Below are 23,454 nucleotides of genomic sequence, written 5' to 3' on the forward strand. Positions count from 1 at the left end.
CCACAAAATTTGAAGTTTGGCTAATATTTAAATCACTCTTTTCTACATTTTAAAAATGTAATCGCCTTTTCCCTGACAGCAATATTTTTATTGTGTGAAAATATATTCAGATTTATCGCTATTTTTTAAATTTTATTTAGGCTTAAAGCAACATTGTTAAAAAGTTAAAGTATTTTATGGGAAGTAAAAAAGGATTACCACTTATGAATTCTCTCCCACTTTCGGGTTTCAACATGTACTTCACTCCTTCTTCTTAAGCAGATATAAAGACCTGTTTCTGTATAGTTTTAAGTTCAAGGAAAGTGTCCTTTGTTCACAAGAATTTGATGTTTTTTATTATTTTATTTAAATTTATCAGCCTTTACCAAACTAGGCAATTTTTGTGTACAATGCAACCGCGTCCTTATACTTGATAATCTCTGAACTGAACCTTTGCTTATCTGTTCCTATGGGGAAATACATATATTTTCAATTTACACCTCGATTTATTATTTTTATAACACATTTCCCACCATTTTGGCCAGGTTTTTAATTTTAACAGCTGTTAAAACTTAAAATATATAAGTTAGCATTATAAAACCAAAAACATTAAACATGCATAATAACAATTTCAAACTCATCTCAATTCTTCAAGCAAATGCTTTAAAATGCGTATATAAAACAAGAACAACTTGTTTATTTTATTGTCGCCTTGATCTAATGTTTATGTAAAATAATGCATTTCGCTTGTCGCATGAACCATGCAAGTGACACATACGCTTTGATAACGATATCCATTGACAACTGAAAGTCAACATTGAACATAACAAGAAACTCGAAAATGATCAGACCACGGCTATTTCAAAGTGTAAAATCTGCACTTGGAGTTATCAAACGCTTTGCAAGTAACATCTCGGAACAAAAGGTCAATGTCGGAGGTATTGATATCAATTACGTGAAATCCGGAGATGGCCCCAATGGGATTTTGTTGATGCCAGGCGCCATCGGTTCGGCATGGACTGACTTCAAACCACAAATTGAAAAACTGCCCTCGTTGTTACCCGATTACACAATCATCGCATGGGATCCACCAGGTTACGGCAAATCAATACCTCCCCGAAGACAATTTGGTTTGGATTTCTTTCAGAAAGATGCTGAATGGGCAAAAGATTTTATGCAAGCTCTAGGCTATTCAAGTTTCTCCATCCTTGGTTGGAGCGATGGTGGGATAACGTCTATGATCATGGCTGCCAAGCATCGCCGCCTGGTAGACAATATGATAATTTGGGGAGCTGGTGCTTACATCAATGAAAAAGAAATAAAATTGATAGAAGGTTATATAGCAAAAACATTAGAGAGTATTATGATCTTAATGTTTTCTTTTTTTGTTTAACCACAGGTATGCGTGATGTTTCAACATGGTCTCAACGAATGAGAGAACCCCTGGAAAAACTATATGGCCCCGAACGTTTCGCAGAAATCTGGTCCGAGTGGATCGATGCTATGTTAGAGTTCTTTAAACAACGGAATGGAAATTTCTGTAGGGAGGACATAGAGAAAATCGTAGTACCTACTCTTATTTTGCATGGAGTAAAAGATCCAATGATAGCTGAAGAACATATACCTTATATCCGCAAGAGGATTCTAGGATGCAGGTTAGGGATAGGGATATTCTTTGTTTTTCTTAAATATTTTTAACGATTAATTTTTTTTCTTATTTCAGGTATTACTCATTCCCAGAAGGCAAGCACAACATTCACTTGAAATATTCCGACGAATTCAACAACGTTGTTGCGAACTTTTTATTACAAAAATATTAAATAGGTGGAAGTCTTTAACCTTTTGTTCTCGAAGGTATCAATTACATTTTGCACAAATGGATTTGGGAATCGTCAAACCTCTAGAATCATATCAAAAAAGAATCAATTATGTGGATCCAAAGCGAAATCATAAGGAAGCAAAGGGTTAAAAGCCAGTTAGTTTTGACGAAGTAGAAAAATGGTATATTGTTTTTTAATTTTACAAAGAAAGTGCCTTCGTTTTCATTTAAAATAAAATTAATACTCAGCAAATTAAACAATTTTTTTGAAAATGTTTTTTTGTTGTTGCCAGTAATACACTGAAAAAGTTGACTTCAACTTTACCATCTTGGGGTTCTGGATTTCCCGGCTGGATGACCCTTTCTGAACTCGGACGTACTTGTCCGTCGAATGTGGACATCCAGATCCAACGGCAGCCTATGTTAAGCTCGTTAAATTCTGATCTTAACAGCATTATCTAATGGGGAATCTAAGTGTTTAAGTTTTCGCTGGCGATGCAAGAAATGTTTTCTTTTCTGATCCGGATATAGTTATTTAAAAAGTTTTATTTTCCAAATGCTTAATATTTTGGCTGGTGCCTTAAAAACGTATTTAAGTCTTTTAGATAGAATTGAAAAAAGATCTCTAAAAAGACTAGACGATCGTTCTCATATTGAGACATTTTGCTACACTTGATAGCCACCGCAAGGTCTCATGTCTGTCATTGTTTTATAGTTTTTTCATAAACAATGCTCTAGCGAAATGGCCAGTTACAACCGCAAAACCTGTACTTCTAGGAATGCTTTTCAATTTACCCTTAAGCCTAATTCCACACTTTTTTTAAGTAAGAAATTAATTTTTAAAATAAATAAATTTTACATTATTTGCTTTTGAATTGAAAATTGTCTTCTTTGGATTTTTTAATTGCACAGTGTACAGAACTGGTTAAAACTCCCATTGTATGGCCTATCGTTAAGACATACGACTTCGCATCTTGCTTTGAAAATTAAAGAAATATCTTTGTAGCTTAAAGAATCGATGAAATAGTTATTGTTACTCAGATTAAATTGCAACTAAAAAAAAAAATATCATACTAAAAATCTTTGTTCCTTATTTCGTATAGCAGCATCATTTTGCTTAATCGCTCATCTGGGTAGCCTAAGACTTTAATAATATAATCCGCTTGTAGTTTCAAAGTGCTAGTAAATAACTTTGGTAAGCCAGTTTCTAAGTAGATCGCATAACTCATAATTTGGTAGGTTAAAGATTTTTTTTGATTAAACTCCTCTGAAATTTTTCAATTTCCTTATACTCTTCCATCCCCCAAACTTGAGCTGCATAACATAAAGAGGACTTTACAACTGAATTAACAATTTGGTAGACAAATAAATAAGGTTGTACGTAAAAGTCTTTCTCCATTTTAAGTTTATTAGACTTTGTGATGTTTTTGCTTTAATGTCAAGGTCCCTACTAAAATTCAGCCGTGTATTGAGGTTCACTCCAAGATACACTCCGCTTCAACTGAATACGCACACATTTTTTCTAGGGTATGTTGTCTTTTTTCTTCCAACATTAAGCATTTCTTTGTCTTTTTTTTAGACTTGCTAATGGCTTAGTATGTTAAGATAATAAATGAGAAAAATTTTCGCAAAAAGTACCGCTATTTATTCTATTTTTCTCTTCCATTGTGTTCCATATGCAATAATGTCATTTATTTTTTGCTTCAACTGAATAGGTACAAACATTTTAACTTCATTGTTTACAAGCGTTTGAGGTAATTGACAAATCAGGTGAACGGTTAAAGACTTTTGAGTGAATTTAAGTGTAATTTTATAATTATTCATCTGAATTAAAAGAAAAATGGGTAGATCGAAATGTTAAAGTGCCATTGAACAAGCAAAGATAAATTTACTACGTGAGCAAGGTCAAACCGGCCGTACAATAGCGGAAAAAATTAAACGAAGTTTTAATGTGGTTTATTCCTACCTTAGAAATAAAGATTCCTATGGGAAAAATATGAAAGGCGGCAAAAAAACGGCAACAACACCAGCTGATCGAAGAAAAATTATAAGATGAGCTTCAAATTCTTGTGACTCTGCCGCAAAAATAAAAAAAAATGCCGGCGTTAGTGCTAGTACTTCAACAGTCCGAAGAATAATAAATAGTGCCAGCCACTTAAAACGAAAAAAACTGCAAAAAAAACCACCTCTTAACGAACAACGAAAAATAAAACGACTTGAATTTTGTAGACGCCATATGACCTGGAAAGAAGAATGGCATTTTGTAGTTTTCTCGGATGAGAAGAAGTTTAACTTCGATGGCCCTGATGGGTTTAATTATTATTTTCATGATCTGAGAAAAGAGGAACAATTTTTAACCCGTCATCACAGCCGAGAAGGTGGAGTTATGGTTTGGGGTGTGGTGAGTTATTACGGTACAATTGATTTAGAGTTTCAGACCGCCAAAATGACTGCAACAACCTACAAAACCATCCTGGAAAGAAACTTTCCGAAATTTACGGATATTTTTGGACCTAATCGATGGGTTTTCCAACAGGACAACGCTCCTATTCACACAGCGCGGGCAGTTAAAGCTTGGATCGACGAGCAAAATGTGGAGTTACTACTATGGCCACCCTATTCCCCGGACATGAATCTTATTGAAAACATTTGGGGATGGCTAGTTAGAAAAGTTTATGCCTCTGGCCGTGAATTTGAAGACAGGGAATCCCTAATCATGTCCATACGATCAGCGTGGAGCGAAATTTCGCTTGATTATATAAAGAAGCTTTATGATTCGATGCCCAATCGAGTTTAAGAAGTAATCAGCAATAAAGGCGGAAGTACTCATTACTGAAAATTAATAAACATAATTTTCAAAAAAAAAATATTACTTTTTTTCATTTCATTTACTAATAATCGTTAGTTTTTATGTTTGTACCTATTCGGTTGAAACAAAAAATTAATGACATTATTGCATATGGAACACAATGGAAGAGAAAAATAGAATAAATAGCGGTACTTTTTGCGAAAATTGTTCTCATTTATTATCTTAACATACTAAGCCATTAGCAAGTCTAAAAAAAAGACGAAGAAATGCTTAATGTTGGGAGAAAAAAGACAACATACCCTAGAAAAAATGTGTGCGTATTCAGTGGAAGCGGAGTGTATCTGTATTCGTTTGTCACTTCCAAACTTCTTCCGCTGTACTTCCAATTACTTTCTGCTTCAATCCGATTGGAACGCGAAAAGATCATTATTTTTGATGTATCTGTATTGATTTGTAATCCCCATTTATCGCAGTATGCAGCTAGTCAGTTTATGATCAATTGGAGATTTTCTTTCGATTCCGATAATATGACCATGTCGTCAGCATATAGTAACACATTTATCTGGATTCCGGCCATTCTAATTCCTCCAGGTAAGTGGTTAACAATGTCAGTAATGAATAGTGAGAATAAAAGTGTACTAAGTGGACAACCTTGTTTGACACCAGACTCAGTAATAAACCATTCAGAATATTGCGGTTCACCCCAGACGTTAGCTTTTGTGTTTGTATACATATTCTTGACTTACTGCTAAGTTTAGAGATTCTTTATTTACCGCTAAAACAGACTCAATATTTTCTACTCATCACTCACTCAAATTTACTATGTCTACCTATTGCCCAAAAATGCATGTGGGGCGTGTTGTAGGTGATCCACAACTTTACATTTGTAGCCGTATGCTTGGGATCGTTATCCTGTTGGAAGTGATATGTGTCTACGATCCCAAGTTTCTTTGCACTTTGTTGTTAGTTTTGTTTTAAGATGTTCAAATAAACTTTCTTATTCATAATTCCATCAATTATTGTCAAATTCCCGACACCATTGGATGACATACACCCCTATACCATTACACCACCGCCACTGTGTTTCACAGTTTTAATTGTGTTTTTAGGATTCAAGGCTTCGCCTTTTTTTCTCCAAACTCTAATCCTCCCATCTGAGCCAAAAATGTTGAATTTCGACTCATCGTAGAATATTACGTTATCCCAAAATTCATTTCATTTATTTTTATAATCCTTTGTAAAGTCCAGTCTTTTCTTTTTATTTATTTCACTTACAAACGGCTTTTTACGAGGTGTGCAAGACTTAAACCCAGATCTCTGGAGCGATCTTGCAACTGTCCACAGAGAAACTGTTTTATTTAAACTAATCTGTATATCGGTAGCAATCTTTAAAGCACTTTTGAATGGATATTTTTTTATTATACTCGCGATTTTTCGTTCATCTCTTTCTGTAAACTTGCGCGGACGACCAGACCTGAATTTATTTTCGATTCGGTTTTCTTTATTGTAACGGTTAATCACATTTTGTATGGTAGATTTGGGTCGTCCAACAATTTTATTAATATCCGCATAACTTTTACCTTGCTCATGGCAATTAATAATAATTTGACGCTCATTTACCGTTAGTTCTTTTCTGACCATCGCTTTTTTGGTTTACAAATTTCTTTGACCTTAACCTGCACTACCGATCGCTTTGTACTGATTGACACACATATGTCATATTACAAGCTTCATGCAAAAAAAAAAACAAAGCCAACAAGATCGTTACAAATTTAAAATTAAAAATTTTATTACCATCATAACATCATTTACGTCACTTGAACATCGTCGAAATGTTTCTTGTCTCACCCTGTTTTACCGTTATTTTAATGGTTTATGCTCTAGAGAAATAGCCAGCTGCATTCCTCCCCTTAAACAGTTCAACCGTAATACTCGCGCTTCTAGGAATGCTCATCAATATACCCTCGAGCCCATCTTCGGTCGTACTGTCAAGTATAGAGATTCGTTCTTTAGCCGTACTATGCGAATGTGGAATGCCTTACCACATTCTGTCTTTCCCAGCTATTGCAATATTCAGGAATTCAAAACCAATGTACACCGACATCTCCTTTCAACCCCTCTCTCCCTTTCCTAGTGCTCACACTGTGTCTACATAATAAGGGTAATATATCCCCTTGAGTGTGCGCTTATTATAAAAAAAAAAAAAAAAAAAAAAACAGTTAAAACTGGTAAAGTGCAGAAGTACCTAGACTTTTGCACTACTTTTTTCATAGATTTCAAGGTTTTATTATTTTTTGCTAGAAAATAGAATTTGTTTTTAAGTTTTTCTATTGGTAAAACAAAGAATAAGGTTTTATCATAATAAATAACTTGATGCATGAAAATTAAGTCCTTAAGTTTTCTTTTCTTTCAGAGCTTTTAATGACATGGCACTTTGAGTACCATGACTTATGCCCGACACTGTATATTGTTTGAAAGATTACCCCTAGTACATCATCTTGTTGTATGGGCACAAATCTGTAAGCCATGAGGTATTGAAATAAAAGTTTTGGTTACTTTTCTTCAACTAAGTGACTGCGTATAAAACTGCGGCCTGTGGCCAAAATTAAAATATACAACGTTGGCAAGCTTAGTCCAAGAGCATCATTATGGCACTGTAGGCCATGGAGCTTAGGCAGTATAATACAAACACAATTCTTCCCTTTAACAATTCTATTTTTTGTATTTAATTTATTGAAATATCCTAAATACATAAGCATAAGATCTGATAAATAAAACGAACTATCCATCGATTATGAGCATTTTTATAATACTGATTTTTGCAAATATGATTTTAGTTTTAGGCTGTAAGTGTTTCATAGAACGTTCGTAGGATAGGTACGACACGTAGTGACTGCGATTTAAACGACAAAGCTTAAGTTGTGTTTGGCACTAAATATTGAATTATGTCTTCCGGTTGTAACGACTTCGGCTTTAACGACCATTTCGATTATAACAACCATTATAAGAATATTGATTGTCATAAAGTTCCGAAGATACAGAACAAAAACAAAATGCAACAGAATTTTCCAAAGATACATAATATTTTCCTGTGTCGCGTGTCTTGGCATGATACAAGTAAAATTATTTGAATGCGTCATTTTTTAAGCTTATTTGACGCTGATAGCATGGCTGTGGCTATCTTTTGATCGTCGTGATTGCTGAAGTGGGTTTTAGACAAGTCGTAGAATTAACAGCTCTTCTTATAATGGGCAGATTCAGGACATTAAGTTTCCAGTATCTGATTGGCCAGCTGTCAAAAAAATGCCTTTCAATTAAGGCAACTTTATTGGAAAGTTGACTGGAAAGTAAGTCGAGAAAAATCTCCCTAACTATCAAGTCAGGTTTATTTTTTTTTTCAAAATGACAATAGATTATGTTTTTTCATTGAACCCAACGATGAATTTATTATTTATTTATTAATTTATTTTCTGCAAAACTTCATTTAATGCTTTCTGTAAAAGGTTTCCTTGTCAATTTGGAAATTAAATAATACGTTTACAATATAAAATCTAAATTGTGACTTACTTATAGCTGGCTTGAGGAGTGTTTTCTAAACAATAATATGTTTATTAGTTTTTGTACTATGAACTTGCAGTAGAGGTTTGTGAAGTAAGGTTCTGAATTTGAAATTCATGACACTTGAAAAACTAACTAGTTGCCTTGGTCAAAATGTACGTTCAAAGAATACAGTAAACTGCAAATGAAGTCTGCCTGCCCTATGTTCTTATTTCTATCTTGTACCCTTTATGCTTTTTCATATATTTGTGTGGATCAGAAATATGATTTCTAACAACTTTCTTACTTCTGTTAAGTCTCCTTGGTATTTCTGATAAGCAGTTGGATTTGCTGGTAGCTTTTATGGAAACCAATCCAAACATAGCAAAAAATTACTTGCCGACGAGCCAAGCCAAAGCCAAATCCAAAAGGATCGATCTCTTCTAATACATATTTGAATGCGACCTTGTTCAAACGATAAAGAAGCTTGAACCTGGCAAATATTTAAGGAGTTTTTTTTTTAATACTAGATGGAAAGGATTTCACTTTACTTACGTTGAACTTGGAAGACTCATTGGGTTCGATGAATCTCTTAAAACTCTTCTTTTTATACGCATTTCCTCTTCTTCGTTAGTTTGGGATTCATCTTTGCTTTCAAGGAAATAGTGGCAGTGAAAAAACATTTTATAGAATTTATGCAAATTACATTTATTTTTGAAACTTCCTCGACTTTATTTATATTTTGACATTTGTTAATACCAGTGAAGTTAGTTGCTCCTTTAAAAAATTATCATTTTTTCTTTTTGCCTGGCAACTTTTGTTGCTTTCTATTTTCGTATCTTATAATCGCTCTTCGCCATGACTTTCGTTTCTTCGAGTTTCGTTTTTTCTGCCGTTCGTTTCGTAGTTCATAATAAGGGCCCAGGTCCCATATATTTATGCCCATTCTCCTTTTTTTAAAGCTTTTTCTAATTTTAAATTTTGTTTGTTGCTTTTTATAGTAGAGAGTTTATTTTCGAGAGATCAGGCCGTGTTCTTTTTGGCTACAGAAACAAATCTTTCGATTTCAAATCTTTTAGTTAATTAGAATATGAGAGAGTGCACTGTTATAGAATAATAAAAACAACGTCCTTAATTATTGTATGTTGAAGAATAGATTATGATATAAACATTGCATTATTAATATCCATGCAAATGACTAACTTCTTAATTGGAAAGTGACCTTTTTAATGTGCTAAAAAAATTCCTCTACAGAATATAAGCTCCCCAAACGATGCGTATAGAAAAGTAAATAAAAAGTAAAATATTTTAAGACAGATTTATACCATTGGCTTTTATTTTTGTTTTAATTTTTATTTTTAACAAACTCAACGTTTTTAATAATACATAAATCTTATCATTTTCCTGTTTATTTTACATTCGAGTATATATAATATAATGTTTATATATTAATTAATGTTTGCTGCTACTCAAAGGTAGAGCCATATATTAGCACTATCCTAGGAAAGTGTTATAATGTAGGAGTGAGCTTTTTTCTATATGTCAGAGTTTCATTCTTCCCAACATTTGTTTTTAGGCTAAATTACATTTTAAAAATAATAATTTTTAATTCTTTTAAAGTGTAGCGATAATTAAACAAACAAAAAACAAAAGATAGTTAATTTATTTAATTATTACATGTATTTATTAACAATGAAAATTCTATATAACACTTAGAGTAATATCGGAATTTCGAGTGTTTACCAGAACTTATCCATGTTGGGGAAATTTCGATTTGCATAGGTCTTTGATAAATGTAGGTTTCGTTTTTATATATAGTATTTAGGTATTTTTTAAAAGATAAGAAAATAATAAAAAAAGTGAATATCTAAAATATTGGAATATAACGACAAAGATTGAACATTTTGCTTAGGAAATAATGTTATATGTTTTCTGCATCTTGTTTCTTGTGTTTTCTTATTACGATTGAAACGAAGTGATCAACGATAATGATGTTTAACAGCGAGTTTCATAGAGTCCACTGCGACCAATGTAGCGCACCCATTTGACGACATCATGGTCTGAATAGTTGAGTTTTGGTTCGAAGACCTTAAGGTAACGAACTTTGAAGCCTGACGGCGCAAATGGAACTTCAAAGTTCATCGAGATTGGGGGTCTGGTCCATTTTTTCTTGGTATCAGTTTCAAGTAGTTCAATTTCGGCAGACAGTTGGGTCTCCTTCATACCGGCCATGCGCTTTATCTTCCAAACAATTGCATTTTCCGATGCCTTATACTTGGCCTTTCCCTTGAGACAAATCAATTGTACTCCGGAAGTATTGAGTGGCGTTGGAATTTTAACCTCTATCTTCTGACCGAGTAACGATGGCTTGAAGTTCGATTTAAGAACGACTTTCACTTCCATTTTAGTGCGACCTACTTCACGTACTAGAGGAATTACTCGGAATGGCAATGAAATGTCTTTTGTTGTACGATAACGCATAAGTTCAAATTCACCATCCGGTGGAATGAAACTGATTGAGTGTTCGGTTTCGAACTTGCTTAGTTTAACACATTGGTGAAATTGGCAATCGTCAATTACGACAACTGGCTTTCCCGAACGAGATGCTTCGGCTTCGTTGTTTCCTGATAAACCTCGTCCCTTGGATTCCATAACAATTTTATCGTTAATACCGAATTTGCATTCTGGCATACCTAAAATTATTTTTAGTGTAAAGAAAAAAGTATTATTATTATTATTAATATTTATTAACAAGCAATTAAAACTACAAGTTAATATAAAATTTAACAAGCCTAGCTGCAGAGCCTAAAAATGGCTTATTTGCTTGAGAATTCAAGCTACAATTTTTGCTTTTTTGAGAAACTATTTGTTAAGCTGGGATTTTTGAGGATTTCATATTCGGGGATATTTTTTAATTTTTTTTTAATTATGGGCTGCGTCAACAGACAATATACCAAAATATGTTTTAGATCAAGGCGGGTGTTGCAAGTGGAGCAGGTTAGAGGGTCGTTTTTGTTGATGAGGTGTTGGTGTGTCCAAGTTTAAGTCTACTGAAGTTGGTTATTTTTTGTTTTGAACAGTTAGTAGGGTACATCGGCGTAGATTTTAAGAGGTTTTTATCCTTGTAGTGATGCTGATATAGGCTCCATTCGTGACTATTTTTTGCAGAAGATATCTTTCCCGTATGCTTGAAAGGTCGGATTTGGTGAAAATGTTGCAGGTGAGTACAGGTGCGTTTTTGGCTGAGTTCGCTGCGCTGTCGGCATATTCGTTTCCGAGTATTCCAAATTGGCCTGGGGTCCACATTAGTTTAATCTTTTTCAATAATTTTATGAGTTGATATTTAATTACTGATATGATTTCGGTGTTGTTGTTTGCATTGTGAATTGCATTGATTACTGAGATGCTGTCGGAGCATATAATGATTTGTTCATAAAGATTGACTGCAGCTTTAGTAGCTTGAGGTATAGTCAATGCTTCTGCTGTAAAAACCGAGCCAAAATCTGAGAGAATACCAATGCTTACGGTTGATCCGTTTTCATCAGTCACCGCATAAGATGTAGCGTCTGGAATTTTAGAGCCATCGGTGAAGATAAATCTCTATCCGTCAGATCTTAAGTCAGAGGGAATACATAAATAAAGTTGGCGATATGTGCTGTTTGCTGTTTTTATTTTTTTATATTTTGTTAGATCCAATATCAGCGATTCAGGATTGATGATTCTTGATTCTTTAAGAATTGTACAGATGGCGGATGGAATACGTTTAGTTAGTTTTTGATTCATTGTCTTTTTGATGTCATTGTCGATTATGGAGTTCTTGGAGAGTACTAGTTGGCGAGCAGTTTAAAAGTTAAGGTGTCTCTTCAGTTAGGATATTTTTTGTTGGTGTTGTTGGAAAGGCGTTTATGCTTCTTCTAGCTGCTGTGTGGTAGATGGGTTTTATGATGTTCAAAACATACTTTGGGCAGTGGCCATATATAAACAACTCATAATCAATTTTACTTAAAACTGAAGTTTTGGTAATGTATGAAAATTATGTTATTAAATATTTGAGTTTCCAAAAATACCACTAACAGACAAAACAATAATAAGAACTAAACGAAGCACAGCATTGTAGACCAACGTGAATTCATCTTGGCAATGCAAAAAGAAGCAGATCTATAAGACAGATTACTCAAGTAGTTGAATTATACAACGACCGACACCAACAGTTTTCTTGACGGAGTTTAGATTTGTATTTTTATTCAAGGAATGCAATTAAATAAATAGGTAGAGTTTCATAAAGGAATTGATTGTAAGAAACCCAAAAACAAACATATTCATGCCTTTCGAGAATAAACAAATAGATATAGGTTATTTAGTTTTTATTTTAATTTTTAATGTTACAAGTTAAGTTTGAATTATATTCTAAATCTATTCATGCCATTCAAAAAAGATCTGCAGCGAGATTTTGTCATAAAATTCAGTTATGGTACAGATTACTCTTACGCCCGATAAGCAATTTTGTTGGTATTTTCTATGTGGTCATACTTCTTTTGATAGTACATCTTACAAACGAACAGCGCTTTTAAAGAATTGAATTTTATTATCGAAATGCGGGGTTCTTCCATTTTATGGTCATTTTAATCAACTATTGTGACCACCAATTATAAATTGTTTGACATTACACTATCAACACCCTTATTAAGAGTGCAACTGCGGTATCGGTTTGTGTTAGTTAGATTCGCCGCCGTTCGCAACTATTAGGTCTCTTTTACTCCACTACGTGAAAAAAATGTGCCTAAACATTTAGGTTTGAGGCCTTTCAACATACAGCTGGTGCCAGAATTGATGCTGAAAGACCTAACACAACAACAAAATTTTAATGGTCTTTTAAAAATTCGGCCGGAGGAAAACATTTCTATCGAAAAATAACGTTCGGCAACGGTGAAGAATTTACTGCCACGTTTGGTCCGGTCAATTATTGTGAAGTAGCGGGAAAATTGTTTTAAAGAGTAAGCGTAGCCACGGCCAAACCTTTGCATGACATAATCATTAAACATTAAATTATATTTACCGTATTCAAATAAAGACTGAATGCATTTATTTGAATTTTGTGTTTCTTTTTTTTTTATTATTATTGTTTATGCACAAGTAATTATAAATTATAATGTAATCCATAGTAGATTAACGAGCCTAGCTGGGAGACTGTTGGCTCAGTTTATTAAGTTATTATATACAGTGGTGGTCCAGTATAACGAACGATATAATGTCCAGAGTCAATTCGTTATATCGACACATTTTTTTCATACAAATCTTTACGTTAATAGAAAGTACATTTGTATTTTTCATTAATTTATTTCAACCTTCATAAAAATTAAAAAATTACAACTCCACTTAATAAAGGGTGATTTTTTTGAGGTTAGGATTTTCATGCATTAGTATTTGACAGATCACGCAGGATTTCAGACATGGTGTCAAAGAGAAAGATGCTCAGTATGCTTTGACATTTCATCATGAATAGACTTACTAACGAGCAACGCTTGCAAATCATTGAATTTTATTACCAAAATCAGTGTTCGGTTCGAAATGTGTTTCGCGCTTTACGTCCGATTTATGGTCTACATAATCGACCAAGTGAGCAAACAATTAATGCGATTGTGACCAAGTTTCGCACTCAGTTTACTGTATTGGACATTAAACCAACCACACGAATGCGTACAGTGCGTACAGAAGAGAATATTGCCTCTGTTTCTGAGAGTGTTGTTGAAGACCGTGAAATGTCGATTCGTCGCCGTTCGCAGCAATTGGGTTTGTGTTATTCGACCACATGGAAGATTTTACGCAAAGATCTTGGTGTAAAACCGTATAAAATACAGCTCGTGCAAGAACTGAAGCCGAACGATCTGCCACAACGTCGAATTTTCAGTGAATGGGCCCTAGAAAAGTTGGCAGAAAATCCGCTTTTTTATCGACAAATTTTGTTCAGCGATGAGGCTCATTTCTGGTTGAATGGCTACGTAAATAAGCAAAATTGCCGCATTTGGAGTGAAGAGCAACCAGAAGCCGTTCAAGAACTGCCCATGCATCCCGAAAAATGCACTGTTTGGTGTGGTTTGTACGCTGGTGGAATCATTGGACCGTATTTTTTCAAAGATGCTGTTGGACGCAACGTTACGGTGAATGGCGATCGCTATCGTTCAATGCTAACAAGCTTTTTGTTGCCAAAAATGGAAGAACTGAACTTGGTTGACATGTGGTTTGAACAAGATGGCGCTACATGCCACACAGCTCGCGATTCTATGGCCATTTTGAGGGAAAACTTCGGAGAACAATTCATCTCAAGGAATGGACCGGTAAGTTGGCCACCAAGATCATGCGACGTCAAGTCTAAAGTCTACACAAATAAGCCAGCAACTATGCCAGCTTTGGAAGATAAAATTTCCGAAGAAATTCGGGCTATTCCGGCCGAAATGCTCGAAAAAGTTACCCAAAATTGGACTTTCTTAATGGACCATCTAAGACGCAGCCGCGGTCAACATTTAAATGAAATTATCTTAAAAAAGTAAATGTCATGGACCAATCTAACGTTTCAAATAAAGAATCGATGAGATTTTGCAAATTTGATGCGTTTTTTTTAAAAAAAAAGTTCTCAAGCTCTTAAAAAATCACCGTTTAGAATAAAAAAAAACATATATAACTTTATTGAAATATAACGAAACATTTAGGGAATATACTGTATTAGTTAAGCTAATTTCTTCTTAAATGGTTTGACAAGGTCTGCCCACGAAGAAAGCTTTTCACCAGACTCTTAAAGAAGTCGAATTCCAAAGCGCTTTTTATATTTTGTTAGCCAACCACTGTGAATTCACCGTGGTGATATTTTTTTTGAAACTGCATTGCCTTGGCCTTTAAAGTGTTACCATTAATAGAAACATGATTCTTACGTTGGGCAATAAAACATTTGTACAATGCGGTTTCCATTTTTCGATATTCATTTTTCTTTAATGATCGTCGACGAAAAGATCCATTGTTTGTATTTCTCAGATTTTTGAGAACCTTGCTCTCATTTTTCTTGATAGTGTATGTGCTAGACTTTGGAATAAAAAACTTCTCCGAAATGTCCGAAAGCAAAACTCCTCTTTTATGTTCGTTAATGATTTTAATTGTTGCTTCCATTGTAAAACGTTTGCGCGACGACATCTTGCTGAACTTTCTTATTCAGCATCAGGCATGAAACTGAGAAACCATGTTAAATATTCCAGACGGCAAAAAACGTAAAACAAAAAAAAATGGGACTAAAATTCCGTTACAGTTTTGTGCATAGCGAACAGGGCAACTGTTTACATACACGAAGACGAATACGTAGGACATAACTAAGCAAGCGAAAAAAATACTTGGTTAATGGGAAATTGCGTATGTATCTTCCAATATTATCATAAACATACATGTTAGAGACATTAAAACATTTACATTATTTTTTTTTTGTTTACTATCTGAAATTCGTTATTTTGTTCGTTATATAGAAAACCTAATGGACTATCGATCATTCGTTATACTGCACCACCACTGTAATAACTTTTGCTTTAGCCAGTAAATCGTTGTTCTTACATGTGGGTAACTCCCAAATGAGAAATCATAAGCCGATGGAGTGGTTTTGTCAATGGGTGGCTGTGCGTGTTCAAGTCTTAGTCGTTCAAAGTTATAGATTTTGTATTTAGAAACGCTTGTCTAGTATATGGGGATGAGTTTATCTGGGTTAACTTTTTAATAGTGATGGTGGATGCTTTTTGTATATGTTTAAGCAAATCTAATTTGGTGTGGGTGTTAAAGCTGAATACCGGGGCTGAATACTCGTTCCGCGAATTCTGACATCTTTAGGTGTTCACATTAACTTGATATTATATGTCAATTTAATAAGTTGATGTCTGGTTTTACATATAAGTTCAGTGCTGTTGTTTCAGTTTTGCATGGCGTAGAAAACAGATACGCTTTCAGAGTAAATAACGTGTTTGTGACTCATAACGATTTGAGTGACTTCAAGACTGAAAAACTTATAAATCAAAACCCCCCTATATCGAGTTTTGTCGTAAAAGAAGTTTTTAAGAAACTCAATGATTTAGACATAAGAGGTTCCTTCTCTAGGTGGGGATCTAAGGTTTTGTTATAAATGGCATACATAGTACGAAAATGACTGTCAAGTGTACTGCATGGTTAACAAAAACAAACGGACTTGTTGTTTATTGAGAACATTTGGAATGACTCGATTAACTGTAGACATACATACATAGGTATGTACATATTTCCAATATAAATTTATCTGTAAAAATGTCGATGCCTTTGGTAGATTTTTAAAGAGCAAACGCTCGTAGGTATAAAATAACCAATAAGTCTTTATACAATCGAAGTAAGATCTTTCAATTCTGTTGACATTGCAATTCAAAGAGAAATTATCAGATAGACTTGAAATTTAAACTAACCACGATGACGTAAGACAATTTTGATTGGATGAAAATTGGCGACTTGGCATTAAAACACGATTTTTTTGAAGACATATTTTTTTTTGAACAAAATCATCACACAGGAAATACCTCCCAGTTTAATAAAATTCCGTGAACCTGAATCATATCTGCAGTAGGGAAGATTCTTTTATTGAGCAGGTACTTTTTTCCTAAACAATTCACAACAAAAATCCACAAATTTCCAACGTTCCATCAATGGTATCGGTCAAATAGATTAAGTGCTCATTTTGTGTATAAAAAAACTATTCTAACGCACCATGAGAATTATAATATGATTTCAGGTTTAAATTTTTGTACCTTAAACATATTTCAAAGAGTTGGTATAAATTTCTATAAGCTAAACTCATGAGCCATCAACTAAAGTTAAGTATATATGTAAATATATAAAATTAAATACTTACCAGAAAGATAAGACTTCATGACAACTTTTCCAGCTACGTGAGCAGATAAAACTTGGCCCTGAGGACTCATAAGGAGATTCACATACTCCAAAACATCAAGGAACAGTTCATTGCGACGATACTTTATACCTTCACGACGCCATCCAATTTGACCAGTGACCTTAAAAAAAATAAATTAATCTCTCCACTGCCGACACACAAAATACTAACAAAAGATCAATGAACTTACTTGCGAGGTGATTTGCATTTGTTCCTCTTTTGTTGCAGATTTAATTCCTTGTTGTGTAATGAAAGTCTTCAGGACGCCAGTGTCGGTGTTCTGAGGATAACCAAAGTCGAGAATTTCATCCAACAACTCGTAGATAAGCACAAAGTTGTTCTTGATGTTTTCCTCAGAGATTTTTCCAAAATATGACTGCATCACTTCGATGATCTTTAAGAGAAACTCAAAGACCATTGCAGCGTTTACATTTTGTTTGGTTACAGCAGCTAGCCAAATATTTGCACGCTACACCATCGACAAAAAATGCATTCGAAGGAAATTAAATTAAATTTTCGATTTTATTTAGAGATTACGCCTACCTTTATGTGGAAAAAGCTAGTGCGAGCGATATTTGTTACTGGGGAGCGCACTTGTTGTCTTGCATGGATGACGTTGACCCGAAAGGCATCGACTGCATTTCGGCCAATATCATCACGATAGACTCGAGAAATTAATACTTCACCTTTGTGGTTGTAGACGAACAATCCACCGATCATTTTTGAGGATTTTTATTGAAATTTTTATGAAGATATTCCGAGAAGTTAAATTTTTCTTTTCTCCAATTAGCTTATCGATCCGACACCCTCTTTTATGAATTAAGTGACAGTTGACAGAAAAAGGGACGGGACAGTTGAGTCGTTAAAAGTAGAACAACAACCCACAAGTACAGAAGTGCGTTCATAAATTTAGTACGAACATTTTCTAAGGTTGGTTACACATCAGTTTGAATATTATAAAAGGTGGTACTAACAAATGAATCATTATTAGAAGATATTATTTTAATTATTAAAAAATGTAATCATGTTTAATCTTCAATCATATCTGACATTTGTAAACACCAAATCTGCAAAAAAAAAGAAACAAAATTTGTCATGTCATGACGAGCCGCAGACATTCGCAGCCCTTAAAAAAAATGTTTGACATAAATTTGAACATTTATCACCAGAAATCATGCAGACAGGAATGGAAATCGCTATAAAAAGGGTAAATGTGCATCGACACAGGGAGCTACTCAACAGATATCATCTTCCCCACTTAGCATACAAAATTGTTAAAACAGTGATAAAAATCACTGTTAGTAGCCAACTTCAAGCTGATGTCATCTATTCTTTAACACTACTAGGGTGAGAAGAAAAATGGAAAAACTGTTGAGCTTTATTTATGTGTTTTGTTTATTTTGTGACTTTTTAATGATAGAGGACCCTAGTTTTTTTGAGAAAAAAAGATTATTGAGGCAAAGAAACAAGAGATAGAGTTTGAAAATAATTATGATTTTTCCTCCAAACCTACACTTAATAGGGATTTCCTGTGGGAATGTAAATCAACTAGTACTTATATCGAGAATGACTATGATCTCGTCTTTGTGAAGATTTTAAAGTTTAATCTGTAATTTGTCTTGTCATTGTCATGACGTAATCAGTCGATTCCGCTACCTTGTTATCATTCACAGTTTTTATTTTGTTTAGCTCAACTTTCCATTACCGCAGCACGAATAAAAACACTTGGTTTTTTTATTTGATAGATATTTGCAAATAAATAATAGTTATATTAGAATGAGGAAACATTTATTTCAATTTTAAATTAATTTTTAAAGATCACTTTTTTACAAAGAACACACGCAAAATGGTTGATTTTGATATTTCTTCCCTGTTTTTTGTTCAGTGTTGCCTAACTTGATTTTTTTTTGGAATTTTTTTGATTTAGGTGCTCAATTGCAAAAAGTACTTTTCATATGCCCAAACTCGCACCCACCCCAATTACAATACCTAACTGGGCTCAACATTCCATTACCGCAGTACGAACTTCGACTCGCTATTTTGAGGGGGCAGCATGACCCCCTTACATACCTAGCTGTTAGTACGCCATACTATCAATTAAAAAAACTTGTTAAGTCCGAAAAAGAAAAATATTTTGTTATGACTCAAAGGTGTTTCCTCACCTTAATATTTAAAACATGTTCCATCGACACCCCTACCTTCCTGTAAATAAAATCCACAGGGGAGTCATATTGGATCCTTGTTTTTTATACTTTTTATAAATGATATTCCTGATACTTTTAAATTTTCTAGTTATTTATTGTATGCTGATGATGTTAAAATTTTTAAAACCATTAAATATGTTGATGATTTTCTATAATATTGCAAGAGAATCTAAATGAATTGGCATTGTGGTGTAATAGAAATTTACTCTTTCTGAATGTATCTAAGTGCCAAAGTTTTACGTGTTTTAGGAAAAAATTATACATTTTGTTTGATTACTAAATTAATGACATTGTTTTAGAAAAAGTTACTCAAAAAAAAGACTTAGGAGTCATATTAGATCATAAATTTTCTTTTGATTTCCACATTGATCTTGTTGTAAATAAAGCTTATAAGATGCTCGGCTTTGTACGAAGGAACACAAAGGAATTCACTGATCCTTACGCGCTCAAATGCCTTTACTCAGCCTTTGTCAGATCAAATCTTGAGTATTGTAGTGTTGTTTGGAATCCGTACTATAACACTCATTCCTTAAGAATAGAAAAAGTGCAGAAATCCTTCACTAGATATGCTTTTAATAAGCTTAATTGGAGTATTCATAGATCCTGTAAGGTGTTAGCTCTTTGGTATGCAAACGCTTGAGTTAAAGCCTAGTACATACTTCCTCGTGAAGTGAACGTTCGCCAGTGGAGAAAGTGAACTTTTGACATTGCTCACTGGTACACACTTGTGAGTACACGTTGTGAACATGAACAAACCAAATGTCAAAGCTTCACCAACAGTTCCCGTACATTTTGCACGTGAATTGCCCGTGAACGAAAACTCTCCACTTTGTTCTCCACTCAGCTTCACGAGCAAGTTCACGGGTGAACCAAAAACTGAAATTTGTATGGGTTCACAAGATGGTTCACAAGTATGTACTAGGCTTAAGAAGGAGATATTTTTCAGTAATGATGGTAAAAGATATATTAAGTAACCACATAAATTGTTCTTATGTGCTTGAATGTATTAATTTGTATTTTCCTTGCAGAAGTCTCCATATGGTTTTCTACCTACGTGATGAATTTTTTAGAGGCAACTACAGTAGGAATGAACCCATATCTCGTTGCATCAAAGTGACAAATAGTGTTTAACACTCCATTGATATATTTCAAGTCTGTTCAAAGGATATTTTTAAAAGATATGTCATGCTTGTTTTGCTATCTAATCAACACATAGTTACTTAATTTCATATTTTTTTTTTATTTACTAACGCCAATTGTACATATTTATACATATTTATTATTATTAATACTATTAATTTATTATATAAGTAGTAATCTATAAGAGATTGTAAAACTCTGCTTGATGAAATAAACTAAACTAAACTAATAAAAATCAGAAGTAAGTTCGCTGGAAAGTCCCTCCTTTTGTTTCTCCTGTTATTCACAAGTCTCCATTTCATTGCTAGACTGATATAATTTGTTTTGTCATAATTATGTTACATTGTAAAAGATTTCGATTATTTTGTCAGTGTAAAAAACAAAATGTGCGCTGAACTGTAGAACTGTCTACTGAATTCGTTCATTTTAAGCAAACAAACAACTACAACTCACTTCACTTCGTGGTTCATGATTTGCGGATTTCACCGTCATAGCCATAGCTGTCAAACATAAAACTAAAAAGAAAATCCCACTGAAAAATTGGGCTGCTTTGTTCTTAAATTAAATAAGTTCTAAAAGAAAAAATAAATTTCAACAATGCCTATTGAAAACCTGGAAGAACAAGGACTCGAAAAAAATCCCAATCTAGATTTGGCACAATCGAAGTTTTTGCTAACTTTGAGCGAACACAAAAATGATGTCGCTATCAAGACACGGCTCCTCGATGCCATCAAAGCCGATAATATGGCTCCATGGTATGAGCTGGTTTGTGCCGAACTCAATTGGCCTGTAGACAAAGACCTGCTTGCTCGCATGAAGGAAAACAATAAGACTGAGCTGGACAAGCTTGATGCAGCTATTGAGGACGCAGAAAAAAGTCTTGGTGAGATGGAAGTGCGTGAGGCAAATCTTAAGAAGTCTGAATTTTTGTGCCGTATTGGGGACAAAGCTGGTGCGGAATCCGCATTCCGAAAGACCTACGAAAAGACAGTTTCATTGGGTCATCGTTTGGATATTGTCTTTCATTTGATTCGCTTGGGTTTGTTTTACTTGGATCACGACCTCATCACTCGAAATATCGACAAGGCAAAGTATTTAATCGAAGAAGGTGGCGACTGGGATCGTCGCAATCGTTTGAAGGTTTGTCCAAATATTTTTAATTTAATTTTAAATTGTTAATTTAGTTCTATAGTACATCGACTTTACTTTCTTATTTTTAAAAATTGCTTTTGTTATGAACTATATATTGGCGCTATACAATTTTCTAATCCCTTTGTGAAGTTCTTTATTTTCGCATCTTTTCAGTTAACAATCTTACAATCTATATCCTCAAATAGGAAAGTTTGAATCGCATAAGTAACGAGTAACCTTGTGCAATTTAGACCTAAGTTTTAACTAAAGAACTCATGTTGATTAAAGGATGTTCTCACAATATCCCAATTAAAACAGATTACATTATTCGGTTGGGATATTCAGGTCGTTCTTATGGGGACTTGTGAAAACGAACTTCAGATAAAGAAGAACAAAGAGTGCCCTTAATTCGAAAATCAATAAACCTACGTTTTTTAATTTGTAAGGTCAAAAGGTTTCCCATTTACACTTCCGTTGCCTGCATACGACTAATTTCAAACAAGGTCCACGTTGGACTGTCATGTCAGAAGTCTTAAGTTCAATACCTGCTTCTAAAGTTTGTTTTTTAAGAGTTCGACATAACCTCATAAAAAGGACTCTCAAATTATCCGTTCGGATTCGGCATAAAATGTGTAGGCCCCTGAATCCCTGACATGACTCACACAGCGGAATGGTTGAGCGCTGTGACTAAGACCTTATTCTCTAATTTATTTTATTTTTGCACCGATCATAAAAACGAAAAATTAAAATAAAAATAAAAGTTTTTCACTTAAGTCCATCTTAAGTTTTTTTTATTTCTGTTAAACTGAAAGCATTCAATCACATAAAACCTTCCATATTATAAACTAAATCATAATTTAATTTTTTACTAAACAAAAATAAATGTTATAAGATTTTATTAATTTCTTGATTTCTTTTTCCTTTATGTAGGTTTATCAAGGAATTTACTCAGTTGCGATTCGGGACTTTAAGGCTGCCGCCGAATTCTTTTTGGACACTGTCAGCACATTTACATCCTACGAACTTATGGACTATCCCACATTCGTCCGCTATACCGTCTATGTCTCGATGATAAGTTTGCCACGCAACGAATTGAGAGATAAAGTTGTGAAAGGCGCTGAAATCCAAGAAGTTCTTCACGGCTTACCCGATGTCAAGAAATATCTCTTCTCATTGTACAACTGCCAGTATGCCGATTTCTTCCAGCACTTGGCCGAAGTTGAGACCATCTTTCGAAATGATTACTTGGCCAATCCCCATTATCGCTTCTATGTCCGTGAAATGCGTATCCTAGCCTACACTCAGCTTTTGGAATCATACCGATCGCTTACCCTACAATACATGGCCGAAGCATTTGGCGTGGACGTTGATTACATCGATCAAGAATTGTCTCGTTTTATTGCCGCTGGTCGTCTGCACTGCAAAGTTGATCGTGTGGGAGGAATCGTAGAAACAAATCGTCCCGATAACAAAAACTGGCAATATCAAGCTACCATCAAGCAGGGAGATTTATTGCTTAATCGTATACAAAAGTTGAGCAGAGTTATTAATATTTAGGTGTCAACAATAAAATGTCTCCCCATTGCTTTTAATTAAATATTTTGTATTAACATATTGAACAATAAAATATTAACTTAAAGTTTTGAATTACAAATTTATTTAAGATGATTTTCTGGCATTGCTTTTTCTTTGTTATTAAAGTTTAACCCAGAATGTTATGTTTTTATCTTTTACTAATAGGTGGGGTGATTTAATAAATTTAAGTTTATTCTTTGGAAGATTTTGTGTGGTCTTGATAGCTGAAATAAATATTTAAGCTGTTGGACATGTTATGAGCACACGCGGTCATACTTTGCGTGAAATTGTTTGCGTTGTTATCGCTAATTCCTTTTGC

The 23,454-nt window shown here is 34.0% G+C and overlaps 3 protein-coding genes across 3 annotated transcripts; 2 read left to right on the forward strand and 1 right to left on the reverse strand.

Annotated features, from left to right (window-relative positions):
• Positions 1-533: 533 nt before the first annotated feature.
• On the forward strand, positions 534-2,063 carry LOC129938825 (valacyclovir hydrolase). The gene is made up of 3 exons (XM_056046614.1): positions 534-1,313; positions 1,379-1,634; positions 1,703-2,063. The coding sequence occupies exons 1-3, from the start codon at positions 821-823 to the stop codon at positions 1,797-1,799; spliced, it is 846 nt and encodes a 281-aa protein (XP_055902589.1). The 5' UTR covers positions 534-820; the 3' UTR covers positions 1,800-2,063.
• A 7,387-nt stretch (positions 2,064-9,450) lies between these two features.
• Positions 9,451-17,917, reverse strand: LOC129940225 (AP-2 complex subunit mu). Its single transcript, XM_056048484.1, has 4 exons — positions 17,629-17,917; positions 17,276-17,554; positions 17,047-17,206; positions 9,451-10,837 (listed from the first exon to the last, which is right to left on the reverse strand). The coding sequence occupies exons 1-4, from the start codon at positions 17,803-17,805 to the stop codon at positions 10,140-10,142; spliced, it is 1,314 nt and encodes a 437-aa protein (XP_055904459.1). The 5' UTR covers positions 17,806-17,917; the 3' UTR covers positions 9,451-10,139.
• Positions 17,918-20,904: 2,987 nt separating this feature from the next.
• Positions 20,905-23,218, forward strand: LOC129941271 (26S proteasome non-ATPase regulatory subunit 6). Its single transcript, XM_056049859.1, has 2 exons — positions 20,905-21,569; positions 22,491-23,218. The coding sequence occupies exons 1-2, from the start codon at positions 21,027-21,029 to the stop codon at positions 23,115-23,117; spliced, it is 1,170 nt and encodes a 389-aa protein (XP_055905834.1). The 5' UTR covers positions 20,905-21,026; the 3' UTR covers positions 23,118-23,218.
• The last annotated feature ends 236 nt before the right edge of the window (positions 23,219-23,454 follow it).

This window comes from Eupeodes corollae, chromosome 1 (genome assembly GCF_945859685.1).
Source record: "Eupeodes corollae chromosome 1, idEupCoro1.1, whole genome shotgun sequence".
NCBI lineage: Eukaryota > Metazoa > Arthropoda > Insecta > Diptera > Syrphidae > Eupeodes > Eupeodes corollae.